The sequence below is a fragment of the Equus quagga genome, chromosome 13 (assembly GCF_021613505.1).
Source record: "Equus quagga isolate Etosha38 chromosome 13, UCLA_HA_Equagga_1.0, whole genome shotgun sequence".
Classification (NCBI taxonomy): domain Eukaryota; kingdom Metazoa; phylum Chordata; class Mammalia; order Perissodactyla; family Equidae; genus Equus; species Equus quagga.
In genome coordinates this window covers 41,218,865-41,239,971 of record NC_060279.1, presented here as the reverse complement: position 1 = coordinate 41,239,971, position 21,107 = coordinate 41,218,865, and the positions used below count along the sequence as shown (strand labels likewise).

At 41.3% G+C, this 21,107-nt stretch overlaps 1 protein-coding gene across 1 annotated transcript in view; it reads right to left on the bottom strand.

The window, feature by feature from the left end:
• The window catches only part of THEM4 (thioesterase superfamily member 4), a 31,922-nt gene extending 18,496 nt beyond the window's left edge, over nt 1-13,426 (bottom strand). The window contains exons 1-2 of the mRNA XM_046683113.1: nt 13,244-13,426; nt 7,697-7,853 (exon numbers count right to left, since the gene is read on the bottom strand). Coding sequence (XP_046539069.1) covers nt 7,697-7,853; nt 13,244-13,342 — 256 coding nt within the window. The 5' untranslated portion in view covers nt 13,343-13,426. The remainder of the gene's footprint in view (nt 1-7,696; nt 7,854-13,243) is intronic.
• Nucleotides 13,427-21,107: the final 7,681 nt, after the last annotated feature.

Below are 21,107 nucleotides of genomic sequence, written 5' to 3'. Positions count from 1 at the left end.
GGGTTTGGGGAGATAAAGCAGAAAAAAAATAAAATAAAAGATTGACAAAAGTTGTTAGCCCAGGTGCCAATCTTTTAAAAAAAAAAAAGAAATTAAGGTTTCTAAGGGTTAATAATTCTAATTAATATATATAATTAAAATTACTAGAAATAAGGGAAACAAATCTGTATGCAAGCAAAGTAGGATGTATTTTTGATAAGAAAACATATGAAGTATTGAAATTGAGGATGAGTGAGTTAAAATTTCCCTCAATTAGGGTGAAACCATGACTTGTATCCACAAGGTTAATGTGGGAAACAAAATAATCAGTTTCTGAGCTTGCCACACAGCACAGCAGGAGGACCGCTGGTAACAGAGTAGCTTGCTGACAGCCCCTGCCTGACTAAGCATCTCACAGCAGCATTGAGAAGCTACAACGAACACCGAGAAGCTACAATAACCAACTGTAAACTTTGGCCACATGCTTCCCCTCCCTTACCTAAAACCCCAAATAAAAAACTCTGCTTGTAGCTTTTCGAGGAGTTTGGGATTACAGCGATAGTTGCCCCTTCTCCTTGCTCAGCGCTTTGCAATAAAATTCCTACTTTCTTCTAATACACTCATGTCAGAGATTGGCTTGCTGGGAGATGGGTGAGCGAACTCACTTCAGGTTTGATAACAGTATGGAGATGTGTTTTTGTCAAGGGAAAAAAAGAGTGATTTGGAGAATGGTTGTTTCAGAATGAGAAAGAGGAGAATAAAGGACAAACGAAGTGCACAAAGCTGGGGGAAGGAAGAGAGGGAGAGAGAATCTTATCTCACGTGGTCAAGCTAGTTAAAATAGAATGAATTTATTATAAAGGTTTTAAAAGTAAGCTTTAATATGACTAGAATGCCAGGGCAAAATTAAAATTTAATATTCTTTCATCTGTTAAAAGGACAGTTTTTTTTGGACTACTGGTCTGCTCTTGATAAGATTATGAAAGGTTTTTCTTTTCCTTTTAAGTAATCTGCCTAGAAAGCAAGGATTTTGTGTCTTACCAGAATAATTTCCTGTGCCTCATGTTGTCTTTATCAGGTCTTTGATTACTTAAAAAAACTGTCTTCTCTATTAAAAGAACTAAGGTTTTTTTAAAAATTATTTAAAAAATTTTTTTATAACTATGTAACTTTATTTGTCTTTGAAATCTTTTAATCCTCACTTTGGTTAAACTGGTAACTATCGTTTCACAGTGACCAGGGATCCTATTTAATCAAGTGTTTAAAACCTTTTGATATTTTTGATAAACCACCCAAAATCAAAGCCTACATGTAGTCTTCTTGACCTCAAACTAACTTCGGGATTTTCCAGTGTGCCTTTGGAACATCTCAAAATCTTTGTTTTCTCTCTTTATAAAGCAAAGATGTTGAATGATTTAGGCTTATCTGATATGTTAAATTACATGGAAAGCATTGTCAAATAAGAAGTGATGTTTAATCTTCTTAGGTTATATTTGAATGAGTATATGTTATTAATGTAAATGTTCCAGAAATTGTACAAAATTTCTAGAAATCTGATATGTCCTGGTATAATTTTATCAGTCAAAATTCTAGTTATTATCTTAAAATATATGCCACAGAAAGAGCCAAATTTCCTTGTCAATTACATTAAAATGAACTATCATCAGATGTTTAACCATGGCCATTTTTAAATCTTTTTGTCATTTACAGATAGTTATTGTTTTACTCTGATGCTTTTGTAAAAGCGTTTTGTCTTCAAAGAGACTCATAGAAAGAACTCTGACAAGTACAGATTTCTGATAACTTTAAGATCGCCACTAAATTGGGTAAGAATTTCCATAACTCTAACAGAAAACTGGATTCATAAAAGAGATCAAGCAGAACAAGAATTAACTACATGGGACTGAGTGAACTAACGATGATGATTATAATTTTTAATGGCTTTTTGTTTGAAACATTGATGACTGTTTAATGTTTTATTTTCCCAGATTTAAGGAAATCTGTTTCTTTTCTCTCTTAAGCTATCTGTATCTTATACCAGTTTAGTGAAGTGCACTTTTTAAAACAGAATGGAAACATTTATCTTTCTCTCAACCTGATTCCTCCAGAATTTGGAAACACTTGAGTATTCTTATTTTCATGGTAGTACAGTTATTTGCAGAATCTGTTCTCCTTATAACAGGGCATAATTGGAAACATTGGTTATATTACCCAAGCTTTGACTGGAATATCATACTTGAGAATGACGTGTATAGACTCAGATATGACCAGACAGCTTTAAGGAACGAGGGTTGACTTTACGGAGCCAATAAAGGCCCCTTTTAAAACACTGCCTGATGCCTTGCTTATCGGATTCCCAGCTTTACAGCTAAGGAAGGCAACTTCCTGGCAGACCCAGGAACCTCAGGATATTTGGGGGACTCTCAGATGAGAGGAATTCACTCAAGTCCACAGGCAGTGCAAGCAAAAATGGTGAGTCCCTGGCTTGGCTTCCTAGCCTTTAAACATTTTTAAAAGTCCAATCTGAGATTGCTTACAAAAAATTCAAGCAAAGTAAACTCAAAAAACCTATGTGGTCAATCACCAATCTTGCTGCATTTATGTAAACAATCAGGCCACCTTTAATGAGACTAGACTTATTTTGCAAACAAATTAGTGTTACTGTGATTATCTTTGATAGAAATTGGGTGACTGTAGACCGAAAAATTATGTTTGAGTAGCACACCTTGTGGACATCAGGTTCCAGTGCTGTACACTGTCTTTGAGGTTTTGTCATCTAACTGCAAACTGGCCTGGATTCTAAATTCTTCAAGTTTCCTCAAATATCTGGCTGTGACTCTCCAAACTAACCTTTCCAATTTTCTCCTACCCTTCGATCTGGAATCACTAAGAACAAAAACTGTCCTTTTCCAGAAGCCCTGCAAACTGAAGCTGGACAACTTGATATAAACTTCAGAGAGGGGCCAGCCAGGTGGCGCAGCGGTTAAGTGCGCACGTTCTGCTTCGGAGGCCCGGGATTTGCCGGTTCGGATCCTGGTGCGGACATACCACCACTTGGCATGCCATGCTGTGGTAGGTGTCCCACATATAAAGTAGAGGAAGATGGGCATGGATGTTAGCTCAGGACCCGTCTTCCTCAGTGAAAAGGGAGGATTGGCAGTGTGGGGACCTGGAATTGGCCACCCCAAGATATGTCTCTTTGGCATCAGGATTTGAGGCTGATTGCTTTTGATAAACTGGGACAGGGAAAGAAGCTCTGAGGAATGGAACTTGCCCTTTGTTAGGACACATTTACATTTATAAGGTAAATCTCTATCTGTAGAGGTGCCTCCCTCTCTGTACCAGGAAGAAGAAAGGAGATGACCTTCTCTCTAAAAACTCTAATCAATACCAAAGGCAAGGACTTAAAATATGCATTTTATTGTGCTAGTCTGGTAACCTCCTGTAACTGACTTCCCTCCCCCTCCCAACGTTGGCATTTCTTTAAAGATTAAGCATCTTTCTTTAGTCTGGGAACTGATTGCGGCGCTCATCTGTGCCCCCCCCCCCCCCCGGCCGGAGGCAACACACCTGCCACCCCGCGGTGTTCACTGGGACAGCCGACCTATCTGTCGTTTCCATTGAGTTCTGTGCTGACAGAGCGGCCTCGTGACTATTGTAAAAGGGACATTTCCATCACATGTGAAACACCCTGTTTGGGGGTATATAACCACTATGTGCACCCCACTTCTTCGGTGCCCTTTCTTCCTTTGGGAAGAAAGGCCCCGGGCCATGGTTCCTCATCAAGCTTTGTTTAATTTTCTCCTGCTATTCTGTCTCATGTGAATTTAACTCGTTCTCCAGCCAGACGAACCCCCATTTGGGAAGAGGAAATGTCTTCCTCCCCTACAGCAGCAGTTAGCTCAGGGCTAATCTTCCTCAAAAAAGAAAAAAAAATTTCAGAGAGATCAGCACAGCAGCTCATGTATGGACAACCTCTGTGCCTGCTGTGGTCTGGGCTACTGCGAAAGTTCACTGGAACCCCCGATGACATCACCACAGACATTCAAACCGCTAACCAGGGAAATGTGTCAGATTGCCAAGACTGCCCTCACTCCATCTGATGAGTCCAACTTCTAGAAATCTTCTTGACCCACTGTCCTCCAGACTCAAAAACTGAGTTTGTAGTTTGCTCTGTTAGCTTTTGCTTTTTCTTTTGTTTCCATAGAAATACCTCTTATTAAATACCTGATTGATAGCCCCATTTAGAGCCTACCTCAATACTGCTTCCTGAAATGAGACACAACTGTTTACCTGAACTCACGTATTCTCAGGACTAAGAGACTGGTTCTCAGAGATTGAGACCAACTCAGCTTCTGGACCGTGAAGCTTCTTGGGGAAGCTTCAGAGAATGAAGGGGAGCAGAATATGCCACCCCAAAATATGCCTCTTTGGTATAAGGATTATTTTTGAGAAATCGCAGACACAGGAGAAGCTCTGAAAACAGAGTAGAAGTTAACCTTTTGTAAGGGAAATTTAGATTTCTAAAGGAAATCTCCATTAGTAAGGGAGTACCAGGAAGAGAAGGAAGACTCTGAATCATAAGAGAATCTTATCAATGGAGAAAGCAGCAACTTAAATCTGCCTAACAAACCTTACCCTTGTTTAGGGAGCTTTTCCTGGTAACCTCCCCACAATGGCCCCCCCCCCCCCCCACACCTTTCTTTTGTCTTTAGCTGAAGATGGTATTTAAACTAATGATTTGGACCACCTCAGGGAGTTACTCACTTTTCCCTGGGTATATCCCATGTATCCGTGAGGTGTACATGTTAGTAAACTTCTGTTAGTTTTTTTCAGAAAAAAGAAAGCTACGGGGGGTCACCCCAGGTGGCACAGTGGTTAAGTGCTCATGTTCTGCTTTGGCGCCCTGCGGTTCGCCAGTTTGATTCCCAGGTGCAGACACGGCGCCGTTTGGCAAGCCATGCTGTGGCAGGCCTCCCACATATAAAGTAGAGGAAGATGGGCACGGATGTTAGCTCAGGGCCAGTCTTCCTCATCAAAAAGAGGAGGATTGGCAGGAGATGTTAGCTTAGGCCTAATCTTCCTCAAAAAAAAAAAAAATGAAAAAGAAAAAAGAAAGCAATGGGCAGGAAAGAAGGTGGTTCAGTATTCCTCCCAATCCCTGGACCAGAATCTGCTTTTTTTTTCTATTAAGGTGCATTTGTTTTTTTCCACAGCATTTATCACCACCTGACCTACCTTGTGTTTTCCTTATTTAACGGTTTGTCTCTCACCACTAGAGTCTCCGCTCCAGGAGGGCAGAGATTCTAGGTAAAGAAAAACAAGTAGAACATGATGAGGATTTTTAGGCTGCTTAATTTTAAAACAGTTTATGATGAGGGTTTTTAGGCTGGTTACTTTTAAAACTACAGATGAGAAGCAGGCTCCAAGGAGTGGAATTTGCTTGTCCCTTTGTTGGGAAAGATTTACATTTCTAAGGAAAACCTCTATCTGTGAAGATGCCTCCCTCTCTGTGCCAGGAAGAAGGGGGATGGCCTTATCTCTAGAAACTCTTAATCAATGCCAGAGGCAAGAACTTAAGTTATTTACTGTCTGGCAACCTCATGTAACTGACCCTCCTCCCCCCTAAATCCTCCTTTGTCTTTAGCTGAGGATAATATTCAATCGGTGACTTCTGCCACTTACTCAATCCGGTTTGATTCTTATCTAAAAGTTGTGGGACCGCCAAATGGCCGGACCCTGTGGGCACTGATACCATTTTAACTTTTTTACACATTCTTTGTCTTGTAAAGAGATAACTCACATACCTATGCCTTAAATTTAGCCTTACTCTCCACCCAACTTTGCAGCAGCAGAAGCAGCAGCAGCAACAGCAGCAGCAACATGCCCGCAGCAGCTCTGCCTGCCCATGGGTTCTGTCCCCATGCCAGTGGTGGCAGCAGCAGCTCCTCCTGCCCGTGGGCCCTGTCCCCACGTGGCAGCAGAAGCTCTGACTGCCCATGGGTCCTGTCCCCATGCTATTCTATTCTCTAAATAAAAGAGCACCACTGCCAGATCTTAAGAGTCTAAGAAATCTTTCTTTCGACTCCTCGGCTCACCGACCCCGCATCAGAACATCTTAAGCAGGTCCCCTGGGGTGTTTCCTCCCTTCCTTCTTCCCACAGAAATATAAAACGCACTGACTATTGTTAAAAAAGAGACAACAGGCCCCAAATGGAGTCACTTGTGCTAAGTCCACAACATCAAACCAAGATTTAGCACCTAACTCAATGACAGTCTCAACATCTCCCAGGAGTGGAATCTCAAACCAGTCAATCTGGAGTTACCGGGTCAGCACTAGTGATGTAATCTGCCTGACAGACCCCTGCTGTCCCCAGAAGCCCCGAAAGGAAGGTGGCCTTGCCTGAAACAATCCACTCTTTACCGGTACCTTCCTTGTCCTGCCTCCTTCTGACTATAAGTCCTTCATTTCGTGCAGTTCTTCAGAGCTCCTTTCTGCTTGCTAGATGGGATGCTGCCTGATTCACGAATTGTTGAATAAAGCCAACTAACTAGATCTTTAAAATTTACTCAGTTGAATTCTGTTTTTTTAACACTATATATCAGGTGCTGTCCTAAGCACTGGAGATACAGTGGGGAATAAAACATAGAAAAATCTCTCTCAGCATGGAGCAGACATTCTAGTGATGAGAGACAAACCATCAAACAAAGAAAACAGAAAGTATGTCAGATGGAGGTAAGTGCTGTGGAAAAAATAAATGCACCTCAATAAATGCATAGGATTGAGTGAAAGAAAACAATCTGAAAAGGCTACATACTGTACGTATTCTGGAAAAGGCAAAACTATGGAGACAATAAAAAGATCAGTGGTTGTCAAGGGATTGGGGGAAAGAGGGAGGGATGAACAGGTGGAACACAGGATTTTCAGGACAGTGAAACCATTCAGTATGATGTTGTAATGAAAGATACATGTCATTATACATTTGTCAAAACTCAGAGAAAGCATAACACAAAGAGTTAATTCTAATGTAAACCATGGACTTTAATAATAATGTATCAACACTGGCTCATCAATGATAGCAAATGTACTACACTAATGCAATTTGTTGCTAACAGAGGAAGCTGGAGGGTGTGGTTAGGGGATATAAGGGAACTGTGCAGTTTCTACTCATTTTTCTATAAACCTGAAACTGCTAAAAAAAAGTATTAATTAAAACACACACATGCACAGGAAGGAAGTGCAGCGTCTGTGTGTGTTGAGAGGTGAGGTGGGTCTGCCTTGGGAGTTGAAAGTCTGGGAGATGAGAGGGTGGCCTGAGCATCCTGAGTTCCTCGGGTGACAGAGCCATATACTGGGATAAACGATACAATGAGATCAGTGACGGCAGCCTCAAGACAGGGAGGTTCTGAGTCTGTGGGAGGGTGGAGGCTTCCTGGGGCCCTTTCTTCACTCCTGCTAATGGTGATGAGGAGGCCAGTGTGGGGGCAGTCTTATTCCTGGCAATAGGCTTTATACTCACCCACAATCTGCAAAATTTATTAAGATTTCTGGCCTATAAAACTGGAGAATATAGCAAACCTGTGCACCATACTCCTTTCTTTTTCAAGTGGTAACCAGCGCTTCAATCAGTTCTTAGTTTTACGTTTGATATTTAAATATTCTTTATGGGAGAATGGCTGCTCCTACCACGAAAAAAGTTTTTGAAGTCTCAAGCACCTTGAGGAGATATATATCTATACGAAGGCACACGCTTCCAGGAGCCATCTTCACATTTCTTCATGAACTGGTCAAACAGGAGTCTTATTTCCTTGCTCCAGCTGGGATTGGGGAGAGAACGGTCCTTATCAATGAATTTCTCAGAAGAAAACAACCTCTAAAAGACAGAGAGGAGAAGAAGAGTAAGGGAGGTGCATCCTATTTCATAACACATTCTCCTATTTTAGAAGACTATCTTGCCGCTCTTCCTCTTCCCAGAAGCTTGTCATTTCGGAGTGAAAGCAAATTTCAAAGATTCCCTGGTCCGACCTCCTTGGGAGAAATGGGAGACTGAACAAATCATTAATCTCCTCCCAGTGTCATTCAACTAGCTACTGGCAGAGCCAGCAGTACGCCCGGGTCTGCAGACCCTCCTCTTTCTTTCAAACCTTAATCAAGCACAGGTGAGCTGGGCACTGGAGCTAAAGAGAGATGAGGGACCTTTCCAAGGACTCCTTCGAGATTTTCCTCCATGGAAAAAGTGCTCCCAGTGGGGTGTGTACAGGAAGCCAGAGCACAGGAGGGAGGTGTTCATCTCACACTGGGGACTCAGGGAGGGGTGCTTGGACCTGAATCTTGATTAAATAAGCAGAAATTAGCCAGCTAGAAAGAATATTGTAGGCCAAAGAACACCGTGTGCAAAAGCAAGGAGGCACGAAACAGTTTTGAGGGGTCTTACTACAACCATATTAAGTAGGTATCAATTATTATCTCCATTTACAGATGATGAAACTAAGGCCTAAAAGCAGCTTGGCATTGTTTCAGTGCAAGGGGAGGAGCAGAAGGCGGAAGAGATGTAGGCAATAGCCTGACTGTGGGAAGCTTCCACACTAAGCTAACTGGTTTGAATTGCATCTGCAATGCTCTCAGAGGGATTTTTTTTTAAGATTTTATTTTTTTTCCTTTTTCTCCCCAAAGCCCCCCAGTACATAGCTGTACACTCTTCGCTGCGGGTCCCTCCAGTCACGGCACGTGGGATGCCACCCCAGCGTGGCTTAGATGAGCAGTGCCATGTCTGCGCCCAGGACTCGAACAGACAAAACACTGGGCTGCCTGCAGCGGAGTGCGCGAACCCAACCACTCGGCCATGGGGCTAGCCCCTCTCAGAGGGATTTTAAACAGGGGAGGGACTCGTTCAGGTCTGGCTATAACATGAAAGATGGTGGGAGTGGCCGAGATCGGAATCAGAGAGCCCTGTTTGGAGGCAACTGGGGTAACCCAGGTGAAAAATTATGAGCACAGGCAAAACTTCCTGAGTATTTGGCTACAGAGAGTGAGGGAAGAGAGAAAATATAGGTGCCACTCTCAGGTTTCTGACTTGTGCAACAGCGTGGGGAACAGAGCCAACTGCCAAGAAAGAGAATATAAAGAAGGAAGAGGAGGAGGTTGGGGGATGAGTGCTTGGTGTCACAGTAACCACGCCTTCCGTTCACGCTACTTCTCTGCAGCACTGAGCACTGCTACCACTCCAGTGCCCACGCAGCCAGTGGAAAAGTCAAGGGGCTCTGGAGGACTTGGGGGACAAAGTGTGACCTACTAAGGAGCAGGACAAAGTGGAAGCCCACAGGTACCAGAAAGAAAAATTGGTTCTTTTGACTTCTGCAGAAATCTTGGAACCTTAAGATCAAAGAAGCCATCAGTTCTGGGGCATTCTACTTCCAGGCACCCTTATCAATTCATTCCCATTCAACGCATCTACAATATTTGGCTGCACCCCAAAGCCAAAGCGGGGAGGCTGCACTTACTGTGATGCAAGAACCAGCTAATCAGCCTTGTGCTGACACCTGGGCCGGCTCTGCTCCCGGCTCAATGGTAAGAATAAAAGGAGCCTGTCTCAAGAACTCTACAGAGCTGAAATCTTCCTGGCTGACCAAAAGGAGTCTAGGCTTCAGGAAGGGAAACACGAGCAGGGCAGAGACTACGCCACTCCCCAGGCCAGTATTTACCTTGTCTTTTTCCTGTGGTTTTGGATTGGCTCATCCCTTCAGAACCCAGCTCAGAAAATTTGGGGAAGAAAGAAAAGAAAAACAAAAACAAAACAAAAAAACCCCACTCAATCTCTCTCTATCTTAACACAACCAATGGTAACATTCTGATGTATTTCCTCCAAGTTTTTTAAAATGTAATTTTCCTTCATACACTTGTAATCTCAGTAAGAAATACAATTTTTCTTCCTGCTTCACCACTTAAAATTATTTAGCGTTCACTTTCTCATGTCCTTAATATCAATTATCACCATTTTCAACAGCAGAAAAATAGTCCTTTAAATTAACGTTTTATAATTTACTTAATCATTTAAGTTGGACATTTAAATTGTTTCCAATATTTTGCTGCTTTAAATAAAAACGATCACTGGAACATTATGAATATAGCCTTTTCTGTATTTTGGATTATTTCCTTAGACTCCAGTCCTAATCATGAAGTTTAAAGTATACGAATTCTGGAAGCAACCTAACAGACACAATTGGTCACAAATTAATGTGTATTAACCAATACATGTCAATTGAGAGGTGACATAGGATGTGCAGGCTTTGGAGTTGTGAATTTGGGCTCATGTCGTTCACAGGTCTCATCTTAAATAGGCAACTCTAGGACTGATCAGTTCCAGCATCCTTTTATGGACAGTGCAATAGAGGTAAGAGAAGACTTTTAGGAACTAGAATGTCTTCCTTGACTGTTTCAACTTTGAATGTGTGGGATTTAGCCAGATGCAACAAATGTTTTTGAGCCGTGCTATGTGCCCTGGTTCTGTGCCAGGAGCAAGTAAGACAAAGAGAGAAGACTTAGGCCCTGCCCTCAAGTGCTTGAAGCTTTGAATGTGAAAAATGCTACAACAGAAGGAGATACAGACACAGAAGGAGTGACTTTCAGGGAAAACTTCAAAAAGATGAGGACTGGTACAGCCCAGTGGTGTATGGGTTAAGTTCACACACTCCACTTCGGTGGCCCCGGGTTCATGGGTTCAGCTCCTGGGTGCTGACCTCCACACTGCTCACCAAGCCATGTTGTGGAGGCATCCCACATACAAAACAGAGAAAGACTGGCACAGATGTTAGCTCAGGGACAATCTTCTTCAAGCAAAAAGAGGATTGGTAACAGATATTAGTTTAGGGTCAATCTTCCTCACCAAAAACAAACAAAAAAAAGATGAAGACTGATGGAGTGATTTCTAAAGCTCACTAAGGAGAAAATGGGAGGGCTGCTCCAAGCAAATGCATAGAGAGATGAAACAACCATATGACACACTGGGGAACTGCTAGGATTTCAGTCTTCATGGATGTAAGGTGCAAAGAGAACAGCAGTAAGATATGGATAGCAAAGTAGAAGAGGGATCACATCACAGAGGCTCTCTGGCCTTAACGCAGGCTTAGAGTTTATGATCTGGGTCAACGTTTCCAAAGGCCAACAGGAAAGATGATTTTATTTTATTTTATTAATTTATTTATATTTTTGAGGCAGATTAGCCCTGAGCTAACATCTGCTGTCAATCCTCCTCTTTTTGCTCAGGAAGACTGGCCCCGAGCTAACATCCGTGCCCATCCTCCTTTACTTTATACGTGGGGCACCTACCACAGCATGGCTTGCCAAGCGGTGCCATGTCCGCACCCGGGATCCAAACTGGTGACCCCCGGGCCACCAAAGTAGGATGTGCAAACTTTACCGCTGCGCCACCAGGCTGGTCCCGGAAAGACGATTTTAGATGGCACAAGGACAATGATATATGTATTTTTAAATGCATATTATAAAAAGGACATAAGTAGCACATCGCACTGTGATTTCACAAATGTTATTACTTAGGATGAAGCTAATTAAAGAAAGGGAGTTTTAAAGAATCATGAAGGAGGTACTTGAAAGCTAAAATACTTTTTTTCTATTTTGGCCTTAAGGAGTTTTAAGCAAAGTAGTAACATGAACTTGAGTTTTAGAAAGCTCCCTCTGAGGTAAAGGATGAATTGCAAGGTGAGAAGCAGTGGTAGCGAAACCAGTTAAAAGACTGTTGCAAAGGTCCAGGTGAGATATGGTTAGAAGCAGAACCAGATAAAGAGGAATGAAAACAAAAGATTTAAGAGATATTTAGGATATTAGGACCAAGGGATGTGGAGAGTGAATGGTGGGGGAAGAGAAAGCAGTCTTGGATGATTCCAGAGTTGTGGCTTTGCAGATTGGGGTGGATAGAAAGAAAAGAAAGGAGGTTGTTTCAGTGCTTGTGTGTGTTAGGAGGAAGAGAGTAGGAGTGGATCTAATAATTTTAGTTTGGAGCATGGTGACTTTAGGACCCAGATGAACTCTATCATGTTGTGAGAAATAAAAATAATGAAAGTCTCAGTTACAGGAGGTGAGAACTAAGAGATACTTGAAGTAAAGGTACTTGTAAATTCACGGGGCATATGAGGGATAAATGTTAGGGATAATCATTACCTTTCGTTGCCCAGAGTAGTGGAAAGGTCTGGCTTGATCTGCTGTTATATATTTTTCAAGGCCGAATTATTATGTAAAGTTATGACTTTTCTTTCTGTGTCTCCTTTTAAGATTAAGTTACTGAACAAAAAGAAGCATGACTTAGAAAGCCTGTAAATACTACTACCAAATATTCTCAACGCAGGTTACAGGGCACCAACATATAATTAAAGAAGTGAATTTATCTTTGTTGTTGTGAGGTTAGCACAGGGCCTTTTCTTTTCCAAAGTTCAAGTTGGTACAGGATTAATAATCAATCTGTACTCATCATTCTTTAAAAGAAAGCTACAGTGGTTTTCAGTTCTTGCTCAGTACAGAGCTATTCCCTCGGGTATGTTCCCTTGGTACTTCATTATACCACATAGTACGTATATTTTTTAATTTTACAATTTCACCCCTTTCTCACAAACTAGATTGTGAGCCCCTTGAGAGAAAGGGTTGTTTCTTACTCATCTTTATATCATCAACGACCAATGCCTGGCGTATTGTTGGGGCTAAATGAACATTAATTGATTACATCAATGAAGCAAAACAGGGATGTAACAGGTACTATTTATTTAAAACTAGCGCCCACTGCTTTAAACCCTTCACTTGCATTATCGCATTTAAACCTTGTAACCACCTTTAGAAGTGAGGAAACTGGCTCAGAGAGTGTAGGATCATCTGACAAGCAGAGACAATTAGGATTAAACCCTTGGAAGAGAGAGTGCTCTTCTCCTGAGGTGATAATGTAACGGTTATGAGTCAGACTGCCTAGGTTCAGTCTCCAACTCTACCACCGGTTTTCTGCGTGATCTTGCTTAAACCGCAGCCTCCTCCTTGCCCTGCTGACCAGAGTCAAGCATCCTGCACGCTGCTTCAAAAACTTCACCTTTCTGTCCAGTCTCTGATGCTCGGAATTTCTAGACGGATAGAGCCTGTGACTCCGTTAGCACTGAAGCCTTGGGGGATCAGCTGGTTGAGGTGATGGATAAACAAATGTAGCCGTTAGGGTAAACTTGCTCCAGACTGAAAGCCCCGCTCTCCCGCCCCCTCGCGCCTGCAACTCACCAGGGCGGGTCCCGCGTCTCCCACCGCCGGGCGCGCGCCTCCCGTGAGGCCGCGCAGGGCCCCGAGCGTGCGCAGGCGCGGGGCGCAGCTCCTCAGCATGGCTCGGTGGGCGCACGGGCGACGGCCGAGAGCGCGGCGGCGGGGCTGAGCTGCTGCAAAGACAGGCTCGCCTAGGTACTTCCCAGCTCCTTCTTATAACCGAGGTGAGCGGAGGGCGGAGCCTGATGCGAAGGCCACGTGGCCCCGACGGCGGCGGCCGGGAGGGCGTGAAGGCTGTCGGGGCCTCGGCCTTGTCTCCCGGAAGACCTTTCGCCCTCGCCGGCGCGGCGTCTGGCCACTGTTACCCCGCCAGGAGGGTGGCCGGAGCGGTGGCGCCGGCGGCAGTGCAGCCTGCGGGAGGCGAGGAGGGCCCACTGCCGCCCGGGTGACCCCATGGTCCCGCGGTCGGCGCGCTGCAGGGCGGAGGTGTCGCTGTCCTCCCTGCCGTGTTGCGCAGCCAAATTTAGTGCTCTCTTGTTCCCAAGTAGTTCTCTCTTTCGCAGAAGACGTACGTAGCCCTCGGGCGGGAAGCAGCACACACGAGGAAGAGTCAGAATAAAGTGTTTCCTTGTATGCCACGGACGTGTCCCTGGGATGGGGTTGTATGGTTATATAGAGAGCTTGCTGATTGCAAAGGGCATTTATACGCTTAAAATCCTCCTTTCTCGGCTTCTTCCTCTGCCCAGACAGACACTCACCCACCCTTTAGGCCCCGGGCAGAGCTAAAAGTCCTTAAGTCAGGCGTTTTCAAATAGAAATAGAAATCATAACATTTGAAGGTATGTTCATCTCTAGCTTTGGAGGCACACCTGCGTTCACTTAACCCTTTGTACAGACTCTTCGGATGTGCCCGGCCTACTGTGCCCTCATGTGTTTATTGTGAGGACTAAGATGAATGTGTAACCATGGGCCCTCTAGGACCAGTCCAACTGACCCCATCTTATCAGTGGAGTAATTAAGAGTGTTGTTTTCAGGAACTGAGACCCCCTTGTCCCATTCAGGCTAGATGAGACCACCGACGCATCAACTGGGCCTGCACAAATGCCTGACAGGTGACTTTTTTGACATCAAAGGGATGAAAACCTCACCCTCAGACCATGCTAAGCCCACCATTTTGTGAACACGTGTCCTATGAAGAGCCATGAAGCTTGACTGTGCATACACAGATCAATTACCTCATTTCTCCTTACCTCAAATCATCTATCTCCCTGCTTCAGACTGCCATGGTGTTCATCCCATAAGTTTTGCCTCGAGTTCTGGGTTGGGGTGTTACCAGCTCTTAATATCAGCCTTAATATTGATTCCCCTACAGTGAAACAAGCATATACGGGGTTAAAACTGAAAGCACATGTTCCCAGTTCCCTGGTTCTTTAGTTATTCTCATATGTAAATATTTGTTTTTTTGACCTGTGATTTCCTGAGCCTTACAACCAAATAGAAGTTACAAGTTGTTAGAGCCCAGGTGACCTCACACTGGGGTCCCGCTAAAGTTGTGGCTAATCGCAGGGCCTTGAAGTTCTTTTACAGAGAAAGTGATGTCCAGAGAATATCAAGAAACGTAAGCTTCCCAGGCCCAATTTCTTAGCTTCCTGACATCACAGTCTGCTTTCCACCGTGGAGATAAACAGCCAAAATTTCTCATTTTCTGAGAAATCCTTTGTCTCCTCCACTGGAAGCAGCCCCAGACACAGGCTGATGGGAAGACCCTGACCAAGAAGTCCAAGGCCCCCTCCTCTACCTAAAATCCCCAGTAAAAACCCCTACCCGTTTCTTAGTGGGGAACTAGCAATTCTTGAGGCACTAGCCCTTGCTTTGCTCCCTCTGCCTGGCAAAGTAAAGCCTTTCCTTTTCCACTCAAGACTCTGTTCTCGTTATTTGGATTGGCATCAGGTTCAAAGACCAAACTTTGGATAATACAGATGTCGGATCTGAGAGCGCATGCTCATGTCTTCTTGCAGATTGATCTAGCAAATAAAGCTGTTTTCTTTTCCCAAAAGTCAGTGCTGTAGTAATTGGCTTTTTAAATGTGCACTGGGCGAGAGAATCCCAATTTTGTGCAGTAACAAAAGTTTCTTTATCAAGTTTTGCTATTGCCTGAACCTTCTCTTTCAGTAGGAGTCACAAAGTTAGAAGTTAACTTGTCCTTCCCTTACAAAGAAAGTGCTCTCAGGCCAGTGGTGTGCTAGAGCTGGCTTGTAAAGGCTCATGGGAATAGATTGTTAAAATTTAAAGAATTTGGCTAGCCAATTCTTAAACACTGCCATTATTAAAATTTAAATTTAGTAAGCTTATAATGTAATAAATTGTATTAAAAGTGAAGGTTTTAGATACTAAAAAAATGTAACTTCCTGCTTATTTTACTACGTTTTACTATTATCTGTGCTCTTGATGCTATTTACCTCTATTGTGTCTGTATGGTGGGAACACTAGGCACATACCTTCCCAACCTCCACATTCAGTCACAGTGGTAGCTTGAAATCAACTAGATGGGAGTGTTCACTCAGATACTGCAAATGAGGGCCTTCCTCTCTCCCCCGTTATTAAACATTTACCAATATACACAGTCCTAGTCCATCCTGAGGTGAAGTCTTAAGACTCTAAGGGTTGCTAGAATAATGGGTCACTGGAATTGCTTACCCCCAGCACATCATTACACAATGTTTTCCCACCAACACAGCTCTAACCATTCACATAGTAAAGATGAGACTGGAAGGACCATTATCTGGGGAGAGATTTATCAGAGAGAAACTTGGCTTTGGGTTTGACTCTAAGTTCAGAGAGCCCCCCCTGCCCATTTCTACTTCTTTTGTGAGCAATTAGTAACCTTGAAACTCCAAGAACCTGGATGTATTAGATGTTTTCCTTGATTACATGAACTTCTTCATCAGTTTGTCAGTAGGAAAGAATGTCCAGATATATTTTAAGCCCACAATATTAACTAGGGGAAAGGTATAACATTCTGAGACAAAGGGAATTTGAGAGAGAGACCTATAAAAGGGACTCTTTGAATCCTAGAGCAACTGAACTGAAGATGATCACACATAAAGCATGGCTGTTGATAGTCCATAATTTTAACAGATTGTTACCTCATGTCCTCCCCCCACCCTCCACATACCCTTTATCTCTTTGTTGTTTTCTCTTCAACTGTATTCCAGTTTCCTGAGAGCAGGGACAACACCGAATTGTCTTGTTAATTGTAGTATTTCTTGTAATAACTCACACACAGTGCTTCAATACTTGTTTAGCAGTAAGAGCCCAAAGTATCTTGGGTGTCTATTGTCTTACCATGTGGCACATGCAAATAGAGGCACAAGAATAATATGAACCCATAAAATCAAGATGACCTGATAAGGAATAAGAAAATAGTTTATAACTTAAAATTGTATATACTTACAATTTACGATGTAGTCAGAGTCGATCAAAACTCATAAATACCTTCCAGCCTTGCTAAGATCATATTTTAAATGTAACAGTAGTTCATCTATCAGTCTCTCAAAAGACCTTGGACTTAGGATAATTATAGGTCAAATACACTCACTATAACTTTCAAATTTCTCAAGTGGTGGCAACGCATTTGGGTCAGTCATCCACACTCTGACCTGGCTTCCTCATCAGGCGTTTTTCTGAGGTATTCATGTTGACATCACGTATGAAATCTGGCCAGGTTTGGAGGGGAAGGGGGCGAGCCACGGTCTAGGAATAGGATTGGCAGTCTGTGGAAGTGCAAGAGTTTTTCTTTGAAGTTTGTGTGGTTTAGACAACGAATAAATTTGCAACCTTTCTTTGGATAGAACTATGCTTTAACTAAATAAGCCAACCATATGAAACTTAATAGTGTTCTCACCATTCGCCTTTAACATTATAAACTTTATTGACATATAAAAAACTTTTATATTTATTATTATTGACATATAATAAACCTCATGTATTTCAAGTGTACAATTTGGTAAATTTTGATAGACATATATACCTGTGAAACCATCACTACAATCAAGATAATAAGTCTATCTGTCACCCACAAGTTTCCTTTTGCCCTTTTGTAAACTCCTTTACAGGCAATCACTGATCTGCTTTCTGTCTCAGTAGATTAGTTTGCATTTTCTTGAGTTTTACATAAATAAAATTGTTACTGAGCAAAGGCTTGCTGCCAGATGCACACAGAAGCCGATACTACAGCACCAGCTTTTCACAGAAGGAAGAGCTTTATTGCATGGCCTACTAGCAAGAAGACAGGAGGCAAGGCTCAAATGTATGTCCTGGAGCTGAAGCAGGGACAGACTTTTAAGGAGCTGAGAAGGGAAGTGATTATACAAAATGCTAACTCGGTAGAATCTGATTGTAGGGTGGGAGTGGAACAATCCTATAAGACCAACATGCTACAAATCAGGGGACCGCTCGCTTCTCCTTAGGTTCCCCGTTCTGCTTTCTCTTCACATTGAGTTCCACAGTTGGGGAACTTTTGGTTGCTAGGCGGCTCGAAGTTATCTGAGGACAAGGCTTCCATCTTCTGGGCATGCTCCAGCTACATGACTTGCAGTTTTTGCTTGTTGTCTTAGCAAAACAATGCTTTTCTTTGTTTTTTCTTTGCTATTTAATTAAATTGGGTACATACATTATTATAAACAAATATTTATTATTTGCTTTCAAAAAGAGGTCTTTAAAAATTTATTTTTATTTTTTAATTGAGATTCATAGTAGTTTACATCATTGTGAAATTTCAGCTGTACGTTATTTCTTGTCTGTCACTACGTAAGTGCTCCGCTTCACCCCCTGTGCCCACCTTCCACCCCCCCTTCCCCTGGTAACCCCTGAACTATTTTCTTTGTCCATGTGTTTGTGTGAAACAATATTTGACACAACATTGTTATTGTTACAATAGGGCCAGTATGAATTGGCCTATGGTGGTTACAAAAATCATATAGTATATACTCTTTTTTTTGTCTGGGCTTCTTTCATTCAGTATAATTATTTTGAGATTCATGCATGTTGTTGCTGTGTCAATTATTCATTCCTTCTTATTGCCGAGTAGTATTCCATTGTTTGGATACACCACAATTTTCCCATTCACCTCTTGATGACCATTTGGGTTGTTTCCAGTTTTTGTCTATTACAAAGAAAGCTGCTATGAGCACAAGTCCTTGTAAGGATGTGTGCTTTCTTTACTTTGGTATAAATATCGAAGAGTGGAATGGATGGGTCATATGGCAGGCATGTTTAACGTTTTAAAAAACTGCTCAACTGTTTTCCAAAATGGTTGTACCATTACATTCCCATCAACAATGTATGGGGGTTTCAATATTTCTCTATCCTCACTAAACTTTGATTTGGTCAGTCTTTTTAATTTAGCTATTCTAACTAGATGTATGATGGTATTTCATTGTTGTTTTAACTGGCATTTTCCTAATGATGAATGATGTTGAACATCTTTTTATGTTTTTTTGCCATCTGTATATCTTCTTTGGTAAAATGTCTGCTCAAATAGTTTGCCCATTTAAAAAAATGAATTGTTTGTATTCTTATTATTGCATTTTATATATTTTGGATACAAACCCCTTATCAGATATGTACTTTGCAAAAATTTTCTCCTAGTCAGTGATTCAACTTTTCATTCTCTTAAGTGTCTTTTAAAGAGCAAAAGTTTTAAATTTTGATATAGTCTAACCTATCATTTTTTTCTTTCGTGAGTCATTCTTCTGGTGTCATATCTAAGAAATCTTTGCTCAATCCAAGGTCACAAAGGCTTTCTTCTAGAAGTTTTATAGACTTAGGTTTTACATTTAGGTCTAAGATCCATTTTGAGCTGATTTTTGTATATTATATGAGGCATGGACGGAAGAGGTTTTGTCTTTTTGTTTGTTGTTGGTTTTTTACATATATATATCCAATTATTCTAGCACCATTTGTTGAAAGACTCTCCTTTCTCAATTCAGTTGTCTTTGTACCTGGATCAAAAATTAGTTATCCGTATCTCTATACTCTCTATTCTGTACAATTGATCTAGTTATCTTTCTTGATGCTACTACCATATTATCTTGATTCCTGTAGCTTTATAATTGGTCTTGAAATTATTTTAAACTTTGTTCTTTTTCAAAGTTGTTTTGGCTATTCTAAATATTTTGCATTCCATATGAGTTTTAGAATCAGCTTGTCAATGTGCACAAAAAAACCTCCTGGGATTTTGAATTGACATCTTAGCAAATTGAGTCTTCTCATGAACAAGTTATATCTCATGAATGAGTCTTCTATAAACTGGTTCTATCTCTCCATTTATTTAAATCTTCCGTAGTTTCTCTCAACAGTTTTCATCGTCTAGGTCTTGTACACCTTTTGCCATATTTATCTTTAAGTATTTCATATGTATTGATGCTATTATAAATAATATTTTTTATTTCAATCTCTGTTCATTGCTGGATATAGAAACAATTACTTCTTATATATTGATCTTATATCTGCAAACTTGCTATACTCACTTATTAGTTCTAGTAACTCTTTAATAGATTCCTTAGATTTTCTACATAGATGATCATGTTATCTGTGAATATTTTTATTTCTTCCTTTACTATCTGGACAGCTTTTATTTCTTTTCTTTCCTTATTGCACTGGCTAGAACCTCCAGTACAATGTTGAATAGTAGTGGTGAAAGTGGGCGTCCTGGTCCTGTTGCTGATCTTCGTGGAAAAGTATTCCGTCTTTCACCATTAAGGATGATAGTAATTGTAGGGTTTTGTAGATACTCTTGAACAGGTGGACAAGTGCTTCCTATTCCTAGTTTGCTGAGAGTTTTCATTAGGAATGGATGTTGGATTTACATCTGTTGAGATGAACATGTGATTTTTTTTTTAAATTTGTTTAATATTGTGACTTACACTGATTGATTTTTAAATGTGAAACTGACCTTGCTTTCTTGGGATAAACCACATGAGGAATATTAGTCTCTTCTTTTCTTGTAATATCTTTTTCTGGTTGTGATATTAGGGTAATGCTGGCTTCACAGAATGAGTTGAGAAGTATTCACTTCTGGAAGAGTTTGTGTAGAATTGGTTTTTTTCTTAAATGTTTGATAAGATTCACTGGTGAAGCCATTTGAGTGTGGAGTTTACTTTGTGGGAAGGCTTTTAACCGCACGTTCAGTTTCTTTAGTACTAGATGCAGGGCTCTTCGGCTTATCTATTTCTTCTTTAGAATTTGTACTTAGAGTTTATAGTTTACCGTATCATTGTCTACCTTTGAGTGACAGTGTCCCACTGCATGTATACTATAAGAACCTTGCAATAGTGTACTTTCATTTCTTCCCTCCTTGCCTTTATGCTCCTTTTATCATGCATTTTACTTTTATGAATGCTAAAAACCTCACAATACATATTATTTTTGTTAGGCAGTCATTTATCTTTTAAAGAGTTTTAAATAATAAGGAAAAACTCTTATACATTTACCCATGTAGTTAGCATTTCCGGTGCTCTTCATTCCTTTGTGGAGATCCAGATTTCCATCTCATACCATTTTCTTCTGTCTGAGGACTTCCTTAATTTCTTGTAGTGTGTGTCTGTGTATGTAGTGTAATTCTTGCAGTGTATAGTGTGGTAATGAATTCTTTCATCTTAAATGTCTTTGAATATGTATTTTGCTGTCACTTTTGAAAGATTTTTGCTGAGTATAGAATTCTATGTTGACAATTTTTTCTTTCAGTATTTTAAAGATGTTGCTCTGCTATAGTCTTAGTTGTATTGTTTCTGATGAGAAATCTGTAATCCTTATCTTTCTTTATCTATACATGAGATGTCTAAGGTCTTCAATTTGGAATGTAAGGCCCTCCACGTTCTAGAGA